Below are 19,297 nucleotides of genomic sequence, written 5' to 3' on the forward strand. Positions count from 1 at the left end.
ACTGTCCCTGAAACAGGCTTCCTCCATGCTCGCCTCCAGCAAACACTCAGGTGCTTTGGAACTAAGTGTGTCTCGTGCTAAGTCTCAGTGGAAAGAGGTTTGCCAGGTTATCAATGGGTTCTGCATCCCACACCAATGCAGGAAAATTAACTGCTTCTGCATGTTCCCTATGCGTGTTGAACTAATACAATATTTCCTTACTCCAACCATGAGAAAAGGAGCCTGCTCACCTAAGAGGAAGCACCATTTACTTCCTCCTTTCTACACCATATGGTAGGCTCCATCTGTCTCTCACTTCAGAATAATTTTGCTTTCTCTTATGAGAGTTTTGCTTTGCTGACTGAAGTCCAAACTGTATCTGGTCCCATGACTTGGGACTAGACAAGCCCCCAGAAGAACCAGGGCGGAGGAGACATGGTGTAAAGCAGTGTCCAAGCTAGACAACAACTCCTTGAAACTGCTGATAATCTTACTGCTGCCCTAAACTGGGAACAGAGGGACTGGGAAAACTGTTGGTGCTACCCTTCCCCGTGGTTAGCCCAGTTCACTGACTGCCAGCAAGAAGTGCTGTTTGGCCAGTACTCTCTCCTCTTTCCCTCCCCACCTGCCCCCACCCATAACAAATATTACCTCTGTGTTTTGCTAACTGGAGAAGCCTTCAGCCGGTAGGCACTGTCCTGGCCATTCTGTCTTAGCAATGGCTTTTACACCCCTATTAGCATTCTATACATTGTCCTAAACTCCCACTCTAAATACTTGTCCCCTTGGGAATTAGGAACCCCTTGCTATGTGAGTTTACCTCCTTCATTCCAGGAAGGGAAAAACAAGTGGACATTGCAGGGAGTTGCTCTCTGTAATAAGAATAAGAATCAAAAGAATAAGCCTTTATATTTTCAAAACTGGTCTCTAAGGAAGAGACAGGGTTGAACCTCATTTCTAAATCCCAGACAGAGGGTTGAGGTCATTCTTGTATCTCCTCTGCATTCTGAAGCATTTGGCACCCAAACCTAAATTCCCTCCTTATGTAATTCCATCTCTCCAGGTCTCTCTGGCTAGACTGCACATCTCTCTGGAAGACCCACTGGGCTTTAATCCTTTGTTGGTTGGCCCTATGAATGTGCTGCTAAGCTTCTTTCCAGCAGCAAGTGGGGGAGGAATGTTGTCTCTGTCCCTACCCTCCCCAGAAGTCCTCATGAAAGAGGAGAAAAATCAAAGCCTTTTTATTTCCTTTGTAAAAATAATTTTAAACCATGAAAATATATTTTAAAAAAGAGAACCTACCCAGAAACACTGAGGCTCAGTATGTTAGGTATTTATCATGTGTGAGAAGAATAAATATATATAACTTACATTTGTAGGGTCTTCTCTACCCTTGATTCCCAGAATTCTCCTAGACTGTTTGTAGTGTTGATTCTGTGCTCACCCCATTCCCTTCCTATCCTGTTTCCCTTGCACTTGTAGATGTTACCGGAAAGGAATCCATACTGCACTGTCAGAATCTATGTTTCACTTTGTTGTGTGTTTAAAAAAAAAAAAACTACCCTAGCTCTTCGTTTCATGAAATAAACTGTGAATATTTTTGGTGCAGGCTATTTAAAAAAAAAATTTTTTAGTGGAGGAGTCTTAATTTTAAAGACACTTGTCCTATTAAGTAGTATTGCTGAGTAAGTCAGTCACATGTCAGAAACTTTGGCTAGGCTCAGGGGAGCAGGCATGCAGACCTACAAGTGTGGAGCCCTAGGTAGGCCCTTGAACGTTTTCTGTTGATAAATTTCCTCCTTTTGACAAGGTCTCACATCTTCCTCCCAAACAGCCAGATGAGGGAAACATTCCTGGTTCAAACTTGTGAGATAGCCTCTGTGGGCTGTGCCTGGTATCTGTGCAGTTTCTTCTTTGGGTGGGTGGTCCCTATGGCCAGGAACCTTCATGGGGAGTAAAGCACAGGTTAGTGCATGGTAACATGCTCCTTGTTGATACAGATACCACATGGGATAGTTATCAGAAATCACCACTAGGATGGTTCATGACTAGCAAGAAATGCCTATAAAAATCAAAGTAAGTTTAGTATCAATATTGGGGAAAGAGTAAATTGGAATAAGGCTAATCCTTTTTTGAACCTGGCCAACCCTAATGGGTTCCTCTTAAATGCCAACTACAGAGGAGGGACTGAGGACCTTAAGAGCCCTCCTTGACAGATGAATGAACTCTAAATGTAGTAAAGATTCTAAACTAGGTTCAGGACTGGCCATCGGGGTTGGGGGGTGGGGGTGATTTTGATTTCTTGAACAAGAACTTTAAAATCACCAGACCTATAAATGTTCCCTGCCAACCCCAGCTCTCCCTCCACCGGATTCCTGGGAGAGGGTGGTGGCTTTCATTATAACAGAACCAGTTTATACTGGCCTTTAAAACTCCAGCTTCCTCTCCTGCCACTGAAATCTAAGGTTCTTCCCATTGTGGTCATCTTTCAATACTAATTACGGTCACTGAAGCACCAGGGATTTGTGATCCAAAAATCCCTTTAGATATTAACTTAAATCATCGCTTGCTGCTTTACTGCTGAAAAGCTGGGGAATACGGAAATCCTTGAGGGGGAAGGGAAAGGAGTGATGAGAAAGATAAATCTTAGGAATTTTGGAGGTAGAAATTAATGCATTGAAATGTATCAGGGATTCTTTACAAAGATAGTTGTAGGTGAACTTCCCAAGTGCTGTGACCCAGTAAGTAGTAGAGTCATTTTGGAAGGCAGCTGGAGGGAGTACCCTTCCATTTTGATACCCTTCATGTTAGCACCACCTTTGGCAGAGATAAGGAGAGGACTTGGGTGAGTTAATTGTATCCTCTGATCTACTGCACTTTTTGTACAGGTTCCAATCCATGGCTTCCCTCTCAGAGGCTCTCGTTGGAACATTATGATCCTGACTCGAGACCCACCAGCCAAATGGCTGAAGTTGACTTTGCGATCTCTGCATTTCTAATTCCTGCTGGCTTGGGTGCTCTGTAAAGTGACATTTAAGAGGCTAGTAATGGGAAAGGGCCTGCGGTTCCTGCATACCTATTGGGTGGTGGAGTGATGGGGTTGGAGGATTGTCTTATCACTTGTGATACAGTGCCAGGCCCCTGCCAGCTGTTCAGTGTTTTCTGACATTCCAGAGTTGTAGAACTAAGTGATGAATATATGTGGCTTTAATTGGATGTGCCTAATTATTCTTGACTAAGCTTCCTAGGGTCAACCAGTCCAGAGGTTGCATTAGTGTGATAAATCTGCATAATAGTTAATAGTTAAATCGCATTGTACACAAAAATTCATCTATGGTGCTATTTTCCTCATATAAGCACTGCCAAGGGATGAGCAAAAGATGGGCAGGAGCTGGTGGTTTTTTTAAAAAAATCCCAGTGCTTCCTGTTAGGGGCAAGAAACTTCATTTAAAAAAAAAAGCATTTTCTTTAGGTTGAGTTCATGTGGGCCAGATGGGAGGAAAAACAGGACCGCCCCTAAGGTCTGCCCTCAACACCACCGAGGCCAGCACCAACTTATCAAAGAACTTTGAGCAAAGGATATGGTTGGAATTGGGACCTCCCCTGTTCCAGCCAATGTGTTTGTCAAGATGTAGCGCCACCGAGCCCACAAAAGGGAGATTCTCCCTGTTCTCCTCCTAGAGAACAGATTGGTTTATAATCAGAAAATGCATCTGCCACCTTCCTTTGCCAGAAAGTGGGGCCCATCTCTCTCTTCCCCCTCCTGAATGAGCAGCCCGAAGTCAGTTTGTCTTTTATCTTCTAGACCAGGTGTGGCTCATCATCCGGTAGCACAGAGGGATTGTTTGGTGAAGGGCAAGGATGGGAAAAAATAGACCAGTATTGAGCACAGCAGGAGCACAAGAAGCTACTTCAAAAAGCACTCTGAGGAGAAATGTTAGAGCTAGTAAATGGGGGGAAAAACGGTTTCCTATTCTCAAGTGGTACCTTCTCACAGTGCTTTCATGTCCCCTACTCTGCTACTTAGGTAGGGACTTAGAGATGGGCACTGATGCCTCTGGGCCTTAAAGTCTACTAGAATTTCCTCCCACCCCCACCCCCCAAGCCAAGTGAGACTTTGTAGCTTGCTAGAGGAAATGGTGCAGCCAAAGGCAGTTCTCACATGCAGGTGTGGGGCAGGGATGGGGATGGGACTGGTCTGCACTTGGTGTTCTGGTGCTTACTGTGTGTGCGGGAGCGTGCTCAAGTGTGCGTGGGGGTGGGGGTGTGTGCAGTGGCTGAAGAAGCACACAGAAGTTTGTCAAAGACCAGCTTACTCATCACAGCTCTCTAGTTCTCACTAGGGTCTTGGCAAAGAACACATTAAAAGAAGCTGACAATAGAGATCTATATATATATATATATATATTTTTAGGAGAGGGAGAAACGGGGAGAGAAAGTCTTGGACCATTGCTTAGTTTCTTTTTGCTCCCCTTAGACTGTCGGCTGTCTGTAAGTGAAATGAAAAAAGGGGAGCCCTGCTCTAAGAGCCCCCATGATATGTACTGTAATTCTTTGTATATAGAAGAAAAAAATTACTGTAAAGTAAAGTTTAACTTTACTCTTACTGCCCTGGCCCTGTGTTTTGTCTTACTATATATGGGGTGATACTACAGCTAAGATTGAGAAAAAGAGGGATGGGAACAGTGCTGCCAGACTACTAGTGGCCATGGTTTCAGCTTTGACACAGTATGTGGCATTTATGAAGGGCCTGTGTCCAGCACCTGTTTGGCACAAGGAGACTAAAGTTTGCATAACAAGATTCCTGCCCTCTTGGAGCACACAGATTGGTAAATCCAAATTGGTGTCAGATTTAAAAGTGCATCAGAAAGGTACAAACAGAGGTGTTGGGTATTGAGAGAGGAAGCCAGTGATCACAGATGACGACATAGAGTTGGGACTTTGAAGAATCAAGAGGAAGTCACCTTTGAGGAATTAGTTTGCAAAAAGGAAGCAATACCCATAGTACCGTCCAAGTGGTTGGTTCATTTATGGACTCACTTCCTGAACGTTTGCAACCAAGGCTTGGATTTAAATTGCATTACAACATAGGTCACAATTAATTACTTGTGGCTGCTCAGTGGCGTCTGGTCTGGCCCCATCTATTTCTCCTTGAATGTGTGGGCTTTTCAGCATGAGGACCTGAGCCTCACCGCACCCCCCCACCCCCACCCCAATCCGAAAACCCTCCTGTAACTAATGTAACTGTGATGCTATCACTAAGTTCAGACCAAGTCAAACCACGGGGCACCTTTTTACTCTGGTTTAAGAAAAATGGGGGGGGGGGGGGAGTCTATGAAGCTGCTAATAAGCACCATCTCCCCTGAGGGTGAAGAGACTTCAAATGATCTTACATAGTTAGCACTAAACTACTACTACTTCAAAGAAACACCTACAGATGTTTCTGGGTCAGTTTTCCTTCTAAACAATCCTAGGCCATAGAATCTACCACCAAGCCCATATAAAAAAAGCCTGTCCATTAGAAAGGATTTGCACTTAACTGCGCAGTCTTTGACTACAAGAACAACTTAAGAAACCATAACAAGATGCTAAGAGTAGAGACCCTCCCTGTATCTGGTCTGTAGAGAGTTAACTCTCAAAATCAAATGAAAGTACCGCAGGGCCAAGTACTGGGTGGCAGCCTTCCACGGGTACTACCACCTTGGCCAAACATAAGAGTGCTGGCATCTCTTTCTATATGTGGCAACTACTTCTTCCAAAACCCAACCAGGCCAACTCTAGAGTCCCTTTCAATCAGCAGCTACCACACCATAGAAACCTTGTAAGTCACTGCTGTTTCACCTTAGCAAAAACTAGAGAAAGGAACTTCTCAGAACAGGTTTATGGGGCTAGTCACATCAGGGGACAACTAGATACCCTGCTACCCAATCTGTCCTCCACGGCTCAGGTAAGGAGAGGAACAATCTTAAGTAATTTTTTCCTTCCCACATAAAGACATTCTTCCCTTCCCATGAAATAGTAAGGAAGTGGGCCAACTATCAGTGGGGGGGTGGGGAGGGACTTTATTTACAAGGCAGAAGCCACTTAAATTATGTGCAGAGATACAAGTGCTGCCCAGCAAATAGCAGAGAGCCCAGAGTCAGAACTGGCCTCCTCTAGCCTTTCAGTCTGCTGCTGCCTCTGATCCTGGGCCAGCACAGGCCCATCCCTTTCTGCCTCTGGGACTGTGCGTAGCTCAGACAGCCCCTCAACCAGCAGAGAGCAGGCAAGTGTCCAGCAGAGTTCCTTCCAGGTGACAAGGGGCTCTCAGTGATGGCAGCAACTGTAGAAGAAGGTGTTGCCCTTCTGACCCAAGTCAACGCCTTTGTCCTCTGCAGAGAGATCAAGTAAATATTAACCACTCATCATTAAGAGATAATAGAGGATCACCATTCAGACCCTTATTCTAAAGTGCCTGGGTCTGCATCCTAGTTGGCCATTTCTGACCTACATGAGACAAGTAATTCCAGGTCCCTGGGCCTCCGCTGCCTCTAAAAATGTCACTTGCAGCACTAAATCACCATAATCAAAGAACTAGGCAAAAAGGGAAGGCCCAAGTTTGGGAGCAGACCTCACCTGTCATCAACTGGAAGGCAGCCACGCTGACGTAATCTTCTGCCACCTTCTGGAACAGCTCATCTAGGTAGTGAAGGGGGGGTGAGGTAATAAGGCAAGGAAAAGCCACTGACTGGCTACTCCCATTCACAAGCTAGTAACTGTCTCCTAAGGCCAGATTTTGCCCTCACTATCTGATCCACTGTTCAGATACCCTGGATTCCAGGCAAGCAGGACAACCTTGGCATTTTCTTTCATCTGGTTCCTGGACCACTGCCTTCCTTGCTACCTCCCCCTCCAACTCTTCCCTAAGTTTGGCTTTCCCTGAATGACTGAAACCAGGGCTAGAGATTACCTGGCCCCCAGACAGTACTTACCTACACTCTGGCCCGTCTTGCTAGATGTCTCAAAGAGCTGAGCTTTTATGTCTGTAAACACACAGCTCAGAGTGAGCGAGTAAGGCTGGCTTGCCCACGTCCTGCCCTTCCTGGGATGAGCACCCAGCAAGAGGACAAAAGGAGTAGGGCTGAAAGATGGCAGAAAAGCCAAGGAAAGGGGAATTTTGTGTGTACCCTCACCCCTCCACATGAATTTTGTTTCCAGCCCTTCCAACCTCATAGGGGTCTCCCCAGGGACAGAAAACCACAACTATCCCCACAAGCACCCAAGAAAGCAGGGAACAAAAAACCTGCCCCTTTTTGGGACCAGTCTTCTGTGGCTCCCTCCCTCCCAGCACTTAAAGAATACTAGGTACCATCTGCATAATCCTGGACATCATGGAAATCAACCCGGCGTAGTCTTCGGTCTTCCTCCAGAAGGTCACTCTTGGTGCCACACAAGTAAATCTGACAGCTCTGCAGTGGGCAGAAGTCAGTCAATATCAGGGTCTTCCCACTGCCTGCCTCAGAATGACGATCATGATAATGGTCAGAGATACCACCATTGCAGCAGTTGAAGGCTACAAAGCGCTTTCCTCACAAACACCTATGCTGCAGGTATTACGACTTCCTTCCTGTAGATGAGGAGACTAGGCCTCACAGAGACAGGATGACTTGCCCTTGGTCACACAGGTAATAATTAGTGTGAGAATTAGCACTTGGAAGTCAAGACTGCTGGGTGGAAGTACCAGGAAGACCTACTTTCCAGTCACGCTATGGACATTTTGTAGTTGTATAACCAGTTTCCCTTTGTGTAGAACTGTAATAAGCCTTACAGATCTGCTGTGAAGCTTAAATAAGATAAAGCACCTTGTAAACCCTTAAGTCATTCTAATATTATCAGCTACTATTTTTTTCCAATGCTACATACTGCCTCTCAAGACAAGCAAGGTCCTGGCCTCTCCCTGTTAATGGCTTTACAGAGTCCTCAAGGCTCAGAGGCACTACTCAGCTCCCAGGTACACTTACCTCCTCTAAACTCTGAAGCTCCTTCACCCAGAATTTGGCTCGTTCAAAACTGCTGCTGTCAGTAAGATCTGGAAATAAAGGAGTGCAGAAAGGCTGCTGACCACCTCTCAACTAAACCACTGCTCAAGAAAGGCTGAAGCGCCTGGGCTGGGGGGTGAAGATAACCTTACCATAGCAGACAATGGCTGCCTTGGCACCACGATAATAGATTCGACTCATGGCCTCATAGCGCTCGGAGCCAGCTGTGTCCTATAGAGAATCAGGTGAGAGCTCGACCCTGGCCCCTGGCTTGGGAATAATCTGGACAAGGTCCCTTCCACCCACAATTCCCAGGGATGAGGGGGTCAATCAGAAAACTCTGAATTATTACAGAGGTTCTCCAACCTTGATATTTCTCAGATAATCTGTTGAGGTTTACCCAGCTCATCAGGGACAGAACAGGGGATCCTAAGCTTCAATACAACACTGAGAAGCTGACTGCTCTCCGTGATGGCCCCACACCCTCTTCCCAGGTGGTCCTGTACAGTTTAGAGCCTTTCAGGTGGGGAAGCCTCCTCTGGAAGTATCTCAGGAAATAAATATCCTCTGGAAGGCCCTTCATCCAATGGGGCAAGTAAGTGTAGTTGTGACCCTGTCACTCACCCAAATGCCTAGTGTCACCGTCCTGTCTCCCACAGACATCACCTTGGCCACAAACGCTGCCCCAATGGTCTGTATGTGGGGGGAAGGAGACAGTCATCCCCCATTTCCCAAATGCCCCCTTCCACAACAACCACTCGTGCCTATACCACCCGCTGCAGTCTACACAAGACTTTTTCACTTCCCTTTTTCCCCCTCCCCCAACAACTCTAGGAGAGATACTGGGTAAATGCCATTTTGCCTGTTTTACAAGAAAAGAAACTGAGGTCGAGAGAAAGGAAATGAATAGCAAATTCCCACGGGATCAGGGGCAAAGCTGGAGCTCAAAAATCAGGTTCACCGGCTGCCTGACAGGGGTGTCGTCCCCCCCACCCCCCCACTACAAGTTCACAACCAAACCCTCAGCACCTCCTTCCACCTGGGGCCCCCACCCTGGGGCGCGCCACCACTCACATTCTGGTAGGGCCCCACCAAAAAGCGATCGTGCACGTATCTCTCCACGAGGCTCGTCTTGCCCACATACTCCTTGCCCAGCATCACGACCTTCACGTCCACGCGCTGCCCACTCATGCTCCCGGGGCCCAGGCCGGGCAGATCCGAGGCGGGGCGGGGCCGGGCGGGCTAGACGCTTCACCTGCGCCGGACACGGGCCGCCTGAGCGCGTCGGCCCCGGCCCCTCGGCTCCCGCGCCAGCCCCGTCAGCCCGCGGGACACGGCTGGGGGCCTCCGCTCGCCTTGTGTCCCTGCGCTCCGAGCTCGCGGGCCCGGGGATCCCCGATCAAGAACCCTCACACGGCCACACCACCACCCCCCCCACTCACACACACGCCCGCCCACGCTTGGACAGCCTGGGCCGGAATGCCGGGCCAGGGCGCTCCACCTTACGCTCCCTCCGCGAGCCTGGGAGAGAGGGTCGTCTGCGTCCTCTTACCGGGGCCGCATGCTCCCGCTCCTCCTGCCGCGGCCGCGGCCACTCCGGGGGGCCGTCCGGTCCCGGTGCCCGGAGCCCCCAACGCAGGAGCAGCCCGTAGGGAGCCAAGTGTTTGGGTTAGGGAAGGCGGGGGGGGGGGGGGGGGGGGGGGGAAGGGGGGCCGGGGAAGAAACGGGAAAGGGCCACATGCGTCACGTGACGGGGACACCGGAAATGCACTCTACGGAAGAGGCGGGGTCGGGCTGCGGCCGGAAGTGCCGAGCGGCCGGACACCCCCTCATGGCGGCGGCGGCGACAGCGGCGGTGGCGGTGGAGGCGGCGGCGACGACGGCTTTGGGACGGTGACGGAGAGCGCGAGCCCGGCGACCCATCTCTCCCCTACTCCCCATGCTGTGCGCCCCCTGACACTGCCCCGACCCTGACCCCCGCCGGGACGATGGTGAAGTATTTCCTGGGGCAGAGCGTGCTCCGGAGCTCTTGGGACCAAGTGTTTGCTGCCTTCTGGCAGCGTTACCCCAACCCCTACAGGTGAGGGCGGGAGAACCAGGCCCCCCGACCACCCACGGGCGATGGCAGGAGACCCCAGGGCCTCTCGACCTCCCACGGGGGAGGGCGGAAGTCTTCCCGGGACTCCCCGCCTCAACCCTCCTAGAAGAGGGCGGCAGATCCAGATGCCCCCTTCCCCCCTCCCCCGTGGTATGGGCTGGCACTCCCGGGAAGGAGAAGCCCCCCACCCCGAGCTCGTTGGAATCAAGTCCCAGGAGCCCGAGCCGGTGGGGGAGGGGCCGCTTACCTCCCAGGTGCTGGGCACCTTCCCCGAGGGCGCCTCCTCCCTAATGGGGTGGCTTCCCAGCTGGGCCGTGGGGTCACCGGGCTTGGAATTTGCTCTGGGCCTGAGCCCCACCCTGACCTGCCCGCGGATTGGAAGTGGGGCAGGACTCCCGTCGGGAAACACCTTTGGGCTGAAGCCTAAGCTTTAGTTTCCTCTTTTTCTACCTCTTCCTTCGCCCAAACAGGATGACTTGAGGAACCTTTTTTTTATTTCTCAAAATACTCTGTACTTAACACATACCAAATGAGGTCAGTATTCTCACCCCTGTTGTAGAAGCAGAGGAGGGGATTGGATGCCAGACAGGATGACTTGAGGAACCTTGAATTGACTTCCTTTTATAAAAAAAAAAATCCTGAACCAAATAAATATCAAATAATGTCCGTATTTTCATTTCACCTACAGAAACGGGAAGGATTGCACATGAAACTGACTCTCACGCAGAGCGGTGCTTTCTTTTTAGGTACCTGATGAAGCCTCGAGTAGCTTTCCCAGCTGACCTCCTGTGTTGCGTGTTTCCCATACAGCAAGCATGTGCTGACGGAGGACATCGTGCACCGGGAGGTGACCCCCGATCAGAAGCTGCTGTCCAGGCGGCTTCTAACGAAGACCAACCGCATGCCCCGCTGGGCGGAGCGCTTCTTCCCTGCTAACGTAGCTCACTCGGTGTACATCCTCGAGGACTCTATCGTGGACCCACAGAACCAGACCATGACCACTTTCACCTGGAACATCAACCATGCCCGGCTGATGGTTAGTGCCTCTTCAGCGCTCCCTTAGAGGAGTCACAGAAGAGAGGGGAAGCAGCATGGTGAAAAGCAGTTCCTATTTCTTGACCTGCCATCACTTTGCTCTGTGGCTCTTGGTGAATCGCTTTTATCTCTCTAGGCCATAGTTTCCTCATCTTTAAACAGAGACTGTTAGATTTGAGGACTTCTAAAGGTCCTTCTGCCTCCAGTAGACTTAGTATAGGCAAGTTACTTAACCTCTGTTTGCCTCAGTTTCCTCCTCTGTAAAATGAGGGTAATATCACCCACTTCTCAGGGTTGTGAGGATCAAAGGATAGACTTTAATGGTAAAGCACTTAGCCCAGTGCCTACCATGTAGTGAACACCATATGACTATCAGCTATTGTAGGGTGGGTGATAAAGGCTTCTTTTTCTTGATAACTGCCTCTAGGTTCTGGAGAATCTTGTTCTTCCTTCTTGGGGTCTAGATTACACTAGACTTGTGGTAATTTCATTTTAGGTGGTGGAGGAAAGATGTGTTTACTGTGTGAACCCTGAAAACAGTGGCTGGACTGAAATCCGACGGGAGGCCTGGGTCTCCTCCAGTTTGTTCGGGGTCTCCAGAGCTGTGCAGGTAACTTGGCACTTTGGTGAAATGCTGAAGGTGGGGCAGAATCTTTGATTGGCCTGGGGCGTGGGCAGGGACTGGAAGCAGAGGCAGGTCTCCTTATCCTGTTCTGTCTTGTCCTTTCAGGAGTTCGGCCTAGCTAGATTCAAAAGTAACGTGACCAAGACCATCAAAGGCTTTGAGTACATCCTGGCCAAGCTGCAAGGTAAGAGTGAAGGGAATTGAGTCTAGGAAGGAGCAGAGGGTGTGGGTTCTGGCACTAAATATGGGGTCTCCAAGAAAAAAAAAGTTTAAAACACCCCTTAATTGTCATGTTCTCCCCGCCCCCACCACTTCCCAAAGATGCTGAATCTGGAGTCTCCGACTCTGCCATTTAATACCTGCATGACCTTGGTTAGGTCACTTAGCCTTTCTTGGCCTCAGTTTTCTCATCAGTAAAATTACAGATTTGGGAAGGATGGATTGAGATGACTTCTAGCACTGAGGCTATCATTGGGAATGAGGCTGGTACTTAAGCCCTGCCCCCTCAGACTTCTGGCACCAGCCACCCTCTAATGAGTTTGAATCAGGGGAAAGATCCATGGTTTAGTGTGGTATGATGGAAGGAGCACTGGCCTTGGAGTCCCAAGTCCTGAGTTCAAATTCTTGATGTTACCCATAATAAGATCTTTGATCTTGAACAAGGCTCTTCTCTCCAAACCTCCATGTCTTTCTATGTCACATCAATGGGTCGGATTCAGTCTTCAATCATACCTTCTAACTGATACTCTGAGGTTCTCTTTTTGCAGGTGAAGCTCCTTCTAAGACACTTGTTGAAACAGCTAAGGAAGCAACTGAGAAGGCGAAGGAAACGGCTTTGGCAGCTACCGAGAAGGCCAAGGACCTGGCCAGCAAGGCCGCCACCAAGAAGCAGCAGCAGCAACAGCAACACTATGTTTAAAGAAGTCATCCTACTGCTTCCCCTGCAACAAGAGGCCCTGCTGCCCTCCCAGATCGCCAGTACCCAAGGCTGAGAGCCTCTTGGCAAGATTTGGCATTGGGCCTGGAGCCCCAGCCCCTGAGACCATCAACGTAATGCAACCCCACAGACAATCCAGCTCTCGTCCCATTACCCGTCCTGTGTCCGAGTTGTAATTTATCATTAAAAATCAATTTTCAGTGCTGTCCTTGGCCTTTGGAGGTTTCTGAGCCTTGGGGGTATTAAGTAATCCTGCCAGGTTTATAATGAAATTTCCCAGCCATCAGCCTTGAACCATGCTAGTGACTGCGGATCACCCTTCCTTTGTAGTCATGAAGAAATAAGACGGTTTATAGGCAGAATTAAGAAAAAGTTTTTTTACTGAAAATACTGTATGGTGTCTGTGGAGCTAGAGCTACAGTAAAGCTCCACCCCACATTTGCTACTGGTCCCTTGGGTGCTGGGCACAAACCAGCTTAGCACAAGATTTGCATCCCAGCCCTGAAAGGAACGAAAATCAATGCTGTAAAAAAAATGTACAAAAAGAAAACAGGTCTAGGCAGGGAGCAACAGACTGCCTCCATGTCAGCCCCATGTCAGAGGCCTCTGGTTGCCTCCCCTAACCTCTGACAGGGAATAGGTTGTATTACTTGTTTAGTTCCATATTAATGCCATGGCTCACTCCTGTTTCCCCCCACAAAACGGAGTAAGCTTCAGTCCGTGCCCACGTAAGAGAGCAGGGGTGGAACTGAGGCTAGTTAAAATGGCTCCAGGAGCCAGCAGCAACATCTGCAGTCCGATCATTTTCTGCTTTGCAGGAATGCCCAGTATCATGAGGGATGCAAGCTGGAACCCACTTTAGTCGACCATCCCCAGGTCTGTGGCAGCTTCTCTGGCAGGCTGGGCAGGTTGGTACAGCCAGGAGAGTGGGAGAGCTGTGCACCTGCTGTGGGTGGTAGGGGTCATAGCCAAGCACTGCCACTATGAGAGTAGCTGTGCTCCTGGCCTGTGCTGAAGCCTCGAAGCAGCTCAGCACCACCCCCAAACACCAGGCTTTCCACATCCACCTCCAGCTCTTCTGTGGAGAGACCAGAGAAAAGTCAGGTCCAAGGTCACTGAGAAAGGAAGAAGTCCTTAAGGGTATGGAGGGCAGGCCAGGACAGTTTAGCCATGGGGTAAGGTGGAAGGGCACTGGGTAGGCTTGCTGGCCTCAGCACAGGCTGTGGCAGTGGCCCAGACTTACCGGGGTCCACTGCTTCCCAATTAACCGAGATTATTAGCGTGCAGACTGACACCCTAATTTCTGACCAGGATAATGGGGAACATCACTAACCTTGGTCAGTATCAGAGCGCTCTGAAGAGAGGCCTGAGGAGTCCAGGCTATCCACTCGAAGTCGCTCCCGCTCCCCCACTGGCCCTCGGAGCTGTTCTAGCCGCTGGCGCAAGCTCCGCTGTTCACTTCGAAGTCTGTCCTTGAGCCGTCGTGCCCGCTGCTCCTGTTCTTCCAGCTTCTGCAGTCACAAGAAGCAATGAGTCAGCCCTCAGTGCCTGGCCAGTGCTAGTAGCTCTCCCAGCCCTAAGCCTTAGCAGACTTTGGTTTTCCCAAGTCATGCACCAGCCTGTGGCTAAGCCCCATATCCTGGGATCCTGAGAGCTGCTTCTTTCAGACTTGGAGAGTTCCAATCTGCATTCATGTGGAAGGAGAGGTGATAGGGAAGAGAAGCTGAGGACTGCCCTATCTCTATCCACCCCAGGTTGGCCACATGAGTTGATCCAGCTTTAACCCTTCAGGCCACCTGAGGTGACAAGGCCTCTTCATGGTGGGGTAGAACAAGGCAGAGGTGGGCCTGGACCCAATCCTGGCAGAAAGCCCTACCACTGTAGCCCACTGCTCCTGCCAAACCTCCCTGGAAAGTCTTAGAGATCCAAGGGAAGGTAAGATGGGGACCTTTTGTCCATGTTCATCTCCCCTGCCAGGAACAGCTAAGAAGAAGGCCTGTGGGTATAGCTCCATAGTGCTATGCATTTCTGTGAGTGAAGGACAAACAGAAAGACGGCAAATATCAGTCATGTTTCCCTAGCTTGTCATCCCTGAGGCCTTCCTGTACCTAATTTCTCCCATCTAGTGAGGTGGATTCAATCTTGTGGCAGGAAGGGAGGGTAGGGCATATATGAGCTAAAGCTACAGGAAATCAGTGGTGACAGGAAAGTATAGGAGGGGTTAAATGAGTCAATGTAGTGGAAAGGGGAGAGTATCTGGCAGTAGACCCCTCCAATATGTGAAGCTGGGCAGAGTATGTCCTGGACCTCAAGTTTTCACATCTATAAAATTAGGATGTCCCATGGGTTCTCTGACAACCAAAGGATCTGAGCCAATTTTGTTCACATCAGGTCAGCTTTCTGAGGGTGATGGCAGTAGGTTTGAGGAGCTCAGGCCAACTCACTTTAACTAAAGGAGCAGCCGTAGCTTTAAAGTAACAGCTCTTGAAGGACAAATGTCATGTGAGCTGGTGGCCTCCCAACACTTGGGCCATTTTTAGTACTCATTGGCTTCCCAGGTTTTCACTCCCCCAGAAAGGCCTACACTAGGTTGTCTTTCCAGATGCCAAAAGCTCACTGGGGCCCAACTCCTCCGTGAAACTCTCTCACCAGAACAGCATGCACTGGCCCTCTCCCTCCTTGGAGATTCTGGAGCACTCATTTCTTCATTTGTGTGGGGTCTTGCTGCACTGCTACCACCCAAAAGTTTGAAAGCTCCTTCAACGTAGGGACTTTGTCTTGTTCCTATGTCATGTTCCCCATGGAGCTGGACATATAAATGGACTCCAGTGAAGGCAGATGATTTAAGGACTTGTGCTGTCTTGTAACTAGACAAAAGGAGCCCCAAGGACTGTACAGACAGAGCCAGGAAGAGTGGGATGGGCATCCAGAGTGCAGCTCGGTTTTCCTAATCCCTTAAGAGCAGTGTTTTGTACATACTAGAGTAGATGTTTAATAAATGTCTACTGAACTAAGTCACCAACTGATCAACAATTCTTATATTTGGTGCCTGATTTGGACTTATGCATTTACAGGCAACATGGAGGAGGCAGGAGGACATCAGTATGTAGTCCTGACTTCCGGCCACCTACAGTGTAACTGAGAAAAAATACTGAGAAAAAGAGTTTAATGAGAAAAAAAGGAACATAAGTAATGTTTATTTTATAGAAGCCAGCGTCCAGTTGCATGCTTCAAGGCAATACGATGAACAATAATGAACAGACTAGACTAACAGACTAGGGAAGGTTTCCTGGAGTGAGCAGAACATCAGCTGAGTCTTTTAGAGATGAGTAGGATTTAGCCAGGCAGAGAGAGAATTCCAGACAAGGAATCAACACAGTGACTTCTTAGAATGTTGTATGGTAGAGACCTGCCTAGCTGGAGCCAAGGTGGGGTATAAGGGAGGAGGAGAAGCAGAGATTAAGAAGTGGTTTGAAGCCAGATTGGGGGTGGGGCAACCCAGACTGAGAGATTTGCACTTGATGCAAATAGGGAGCAGACACCAGTTCAAGATTACTGAGCAGGCAGAATGAGGCTGTCTGTAAAATCTGGTATCCCATAGCATGAGCTTTCTCTAGGCAGGCAAGCAGGCAGACCTCCCCATATACACCCATCCCTCCTAAAGTGTTAACTATTAACTAAAGAATGAGCTAATGAGTTAGGACTTGGATTTCAGTGAAGGAATCTTGTGTTCCTCCTAGAACATGAGATCATCTAGCAGAAACATAATTTTGGAGGAAAAAAAATGAGGTGCAGAGAAGGGAAGTCCCTTACTCAAGATCACAAAGAGAAAATGCCAGGTCTCCTGGCTCATCACTATCAAATGCACCATCAGAAAGTGCTGGCATTGTGAGTGTAACCCTACTTTGGTGCTTATACATTTTTAAAAAGTTATTGTAAGAAAGTGTGGGGTACTGGAAAGAACAGGGGACTGAAGTGGGGCAGAGGTTAAAAAAGTTACCGTGGCAGATGTGGTTGGAGCCAGGGTAGTGGCAGAGTACAAGCCAAGACCCAGCTGAGTTTTCCTAATATTCCCCTCCAAACAACTTTAAAATAACACCTCAAATCAGATTTTGAAGCAGCAGAGCCAACAAAAGGCCAAAGGGAGACATTTATGCAGTCTAAGCCAACTCAGGAGGTCTGCAGGAGAGGTTTGCAACACCAGGGTGGGTTCAGGCCCTGAGAACAGCACTTGTGGGCCACCACAGCAGCAGCTTCAGGAGCGCTCAGCCCAGAGACAGAAACTGGTCAGAAAGAGATTACAAGGCTCTTTACTGGCACTGGGTGCAGCTGGCACTGATTGGCAACTATTGCCCATTTGCAGTTGTGGGTCAAAGTTCCAGTGTGGAAAGTAGTGCTTGTGATGAGTCACAAGGTAGCAAGAGACCTGTTGACAGTTCCAGAGCCAAGAGGAGCACTAGTACTTGCAGCTGCAGGGAAGCAGGGCCCCTTCAAGGGTAAAGACCAGAGTCCAGACCAGGAGATCAGTGACCACACCTCTCCCAGAATAACACCAACCATGGAAACACTGAAAACTTGCAGAACCCCAGAACTAGCTCTGAAAACAGCACAAAAAAGCCTGAGGTTTAGTACATACCTCCCCAGCCTTAAGTGAGCAGAGCCCAACCTTAACATAAAGTCTAAAGTCAAGAAATAGGCTGAAAAAATGAGCAAACAACAACAAAAATTTTGACCATAAAAACCTGCTACGGTGATAGGGAAAAACAAGACATAAACTCAGAAGACAATAACAACATGACACCAGCTACAAGCAAAGGCTCAAAGAAAAATGCTGATTGGACCCAAGGCCAGCAAGAATTCCTGGGAGAGTTAAAGAAAGAGATGAGAATGGTAGAGGAAAAATTGGGGAAAAAATGAGAGTGATGCAAGAACATTATTAAAATAGAATTTAGAGCTCAGAAAAAGAGGCACAAAAATTCCTTGAAGAAAAGAACTCCTTTAAAAGCAGAATTGGCCAAATGGAAAAGGAAGCACAAAAATTCACTAAAATAAATAATGGCTTAAAAATCAGAATTAGACAATCAGAAGCTAATAATTCCATGAGAGTTTAAGAAAAAATAAAACAAGTCAAAAGAATGAAAAAATAGAAGAAAACATGAAATACCTCCTTAGAAAAATAACCAACTTGGAAAATAGATCAAGGACAGATAATGGAAGAATTATTGGACTACCTGAAAGCCATGATCAGAAAAAAAAGTCCTAGACATCATATTCCAAAAAATTATAAAGGAAAACTGTCCTAATATCTTAGATCCGGAAGGCAAAATAGAAATTGAAAGAATCCACCAATCACCTCCTGAAAGAAATCCCAAAATGAAAACTCCCAGTAATATGATAGCCAAATTCCAGAGCTTCCAGGTCAAGGAGAAAATATTGCAAGCAGCCAGAAAGAAATAATTCAAATATTGTGGAGCCATAGTCAGTATAACACAAAATTTAGCGGCTTCTAAGTTAAAGGAGCAGAGAGCTTGAAATATGATATTCCAAAAGGCAAAGGAGTTAGGATTACAACTAAGAATAACTTACCCAGCAAAACTGAATACAATTCTCCAGGCAGAAAAAAAAATAAATTTAATGAAATAGAAGACTTTCAAGCATTCCTGATAAAAAGACTGGAGCTGAATGCTATATATTATTTTCGCATGTAACTGGGGAAAAATAAAATACTAAAAAAAATTTTAAAAAAGACCAAAGCTAAATAGAAAAGTTGGCATTCCGACAGAAGACTCAAAAGAATCATAAAAAGGTAAACATGTAAGAGTAATTATGAGGGACACAATAAAGTTAAACTATTTACATTCCTATATGGAAAGATGATACATGTAGCTCCCAAGCATTTTATTAGTATTAAGGCAGTTAAAAGGAGCATAGACAGAGGGCATGAGTGTGAGTTGATTATGTTGGGATGATCTCAAAAAAAAAATGAAGGGGTAAGAAAGATAGATGCACTGGGAGAAGATTAAAATGCAGAAGATTATCTCACATAAAGAGGCGTGCAAGGAAGAGCTTTTACAGTGGAGGTGAAAATGGGAGGGGTATGGGGACAGACAATGCTCGAACCTCACTCTCATCAGGATTGCTCCAAAGAGGGAAGGCAATATAGATATGTACATAATCTATCTTACCCAAAAGGGAAATAGGATAACAAGCTAAGTGGGGAGAGGGTAATAAAGGGAGGGCAGATTAGAAGAAGCCATGGTCAGAAGCAAAACAGACTTTTGAGGAGGTAGAGGATAAAAAGAGAGAAGGATAAACAGAAGAAAATAGGATGGAGGGAAATACAGTTAGCAATCATTACTGTGTACGTGAATGGGGTGAGCTAATCCTTAAAATGGAAGCAGAAAGCAGAATGGATTAGAACCTAGAATCCAACAATATGTTACATACAAGAGACACACTTGAAACAGAAAGACAAACACAGAATTAAAATAAAGGGATGGAGCAGAATCTATTGTGCTTCAGCTGAAGTAAAAAAAGGCAGGGGTGGCAATCCTAATCTCAGACAAAGCAAAAGCAAAAATAGACCTAATTAAAAGAGACAGGGA

The 19,297-nt window shown here is 47.8% G+C and overlaps 4 protein-coding genes across 6 annotated transcripts in view; 2 read left to right on the forward strand and 2 right to left on the reverse strand.

The window, feature by feature from the left end:
• The window catches only part of NSD1 (nuclear receptor binding SET domain protein 1), a 141,896-nt gene extending 137,356 nt beyond the window's left edge, over positions 1 to 4,540 (forward strand). Inside the window, exon 24 of the mRNA XM_036750749.1 lies at positions 2,868 to 4,540. Within this exon, the coding sequence (XP_036606644.1) occupies positions 2,868 to 2,916 (49 nt within the window). The 3' untranslated portion in view covers positions 2,917 to 4,540. The remainder of the gene's footprint in view (positions 1 to 2,867) is intronic.
• A 1,481-nt stretch (positions 4,541 to 6,021) lies between these two features.
• RAB24 (RAB24, member RAS oncogene family) lies at positions 6,022 to 9,755 on the reverse strand. The gene is made up of 9 exons (XM_036752050.1): positions 9,550 to 9,755; positions 9,072 to 9,252; positions 8,622 to 8,690; positions 8,150 to 8,228; positions 7,980 to 8,047; positions 7,328 to 7,427; positions 6,951 to 7,001; positions 6,595 to 6,657; positions 6,022 to 6,350 (listed from the first exon to the last, which is right to left on the reverse strand). Exons 2-9 carry the CDS (start codon positions 9,186 to 9,188, stop codon positions 6,286 to 6,288), a joined length of 612 nt encoding a protein of 203 aa, XP_036607945.1. The 5' UTR covers positions 9,189 to 9,252; positions 9,550 to 9,755; the 3' UTR covers positions 6,022 to 6,285.
• Positions 9,756 to 9,777: 22 nt separating this feature from the next.
• On the forward strand, positions 9,778 to 12,898 carry PRELID1 (PRELI domain containing 1). The gene is made up of 5 exons (XM_036752049.1): positions 9,778 to 10,077; positions 10,906 to 11,131; positions 11,627 to 11,740; positions 11,861 to 11,939; positions 12,523 to 12,898. The coding sequence occupies exons 1-5, from the start codon at positions 9,986 to 9,988 to the stop codon at positions 12,672 to 12,674; spliced, it is 663 nt and encodes a 220-aa protein (XP_036607944.1). The 5' UTR covers positions 9,778 to 9,985; the 3' UTR covers positions 12,675 to 12,898.
• Positions 12,899 to 13,054: 156 nt separating this feature from the next.
• The window catches only part of MXD3 (MAX dimerization protein 3), a 15,359-nt gene continuing 9,116 nt past the window's right edge, over positions 13,055 to 19,297 (reverse strand). For 2 of the 3 annotated variants that reach the window (XM_036748451.1, XM_036748452.1), the window contains 2 exons: positions 14,026 to 14,203; positions 13,055 to 13,770 (listed from right to left, as the gene is read on the reverse strand). In XM_036748451.1, coding sequence (XP_036604346.1) covers positions 13,655 to 13,770; positions 14,026 to 14,203 — 294 coding nt within the window. In that variant the 3' untranslated portion in view covers positions 13,055 to 13,654. The remainder of the gene's footprint in view (positions 13,771 to 14,025; positions 14,204 to 19,297) is intronic. The other variant, XM_036748453.1, reaches the window with a different exon arrangement.

This window comes from Trichosurus vulpecula, chromosome 3, assembly GCF_011100635.1.
Source record: "Trichosurus vulpecula isolate mTriVul1 chromosome 3, mTriVul1.pri, whole genome shotgun sequence".
Classification (NCBI taxonomy): Eukaryota; Metazoa; Chordata; class Mammalia; order Diprotodontia; family Phalangeridae; genus Trichosurus; species Trichosurus vulpecula.

What these genes read in the sequence shown, in the direction of transcription:
- PRELID1 (XM_036752049.1), top strand. Translation starts at nt 9,986, where the DNA reads ATGGTGAAGTATTTCCTGGGGCAGAGCGTGCTCCGGAGCTCTTGGGAC. An exon ending in CGTTACCCCAACCCCTACAG is followed by an intron (nt 10,078 to 10,905) that starts GTGAGGGCGGGA and finishes TTTCCCATACAG; the next exon opens with CAAGCATGTGCTGACGGAGG. An exon ending in GGGTCTCCAGAGCTGTGCAG is followed by an intron (nt 11,741 to 11,860) that starts GTAACTTGGCAC and finishes TTGTCCTTTCAG; the next exon opens with GAGTTCGGCCTAGCTAGATT.
- RAB24 (XM_036752050.1), bottom strand. Translation starts at nt 9,188, where the DNA reads ATGAGTGGGCAGCGCGTGGACGTGAAGGTCGTGATGCTGGGCAAGGAG. An exon ending in CAAGACGGGCCAGAGTGTAG is followed by an intron (nt 6,658 to 6,950) that starts GTAAGTACTGTC and finishes TTCACTACCTAG; the next exon opens with ATGAGCTGTTCCAGAAGGTG. An exon ending in TGCCTTCCAGTTGATGACAG is followed by an intron (nt 6,351 to 6,594) that starts GTGAGGTCTGCT and finishes ATCTCTCTGCAG; the next exon opens with AGGACAAAGGCGTTGACTTG.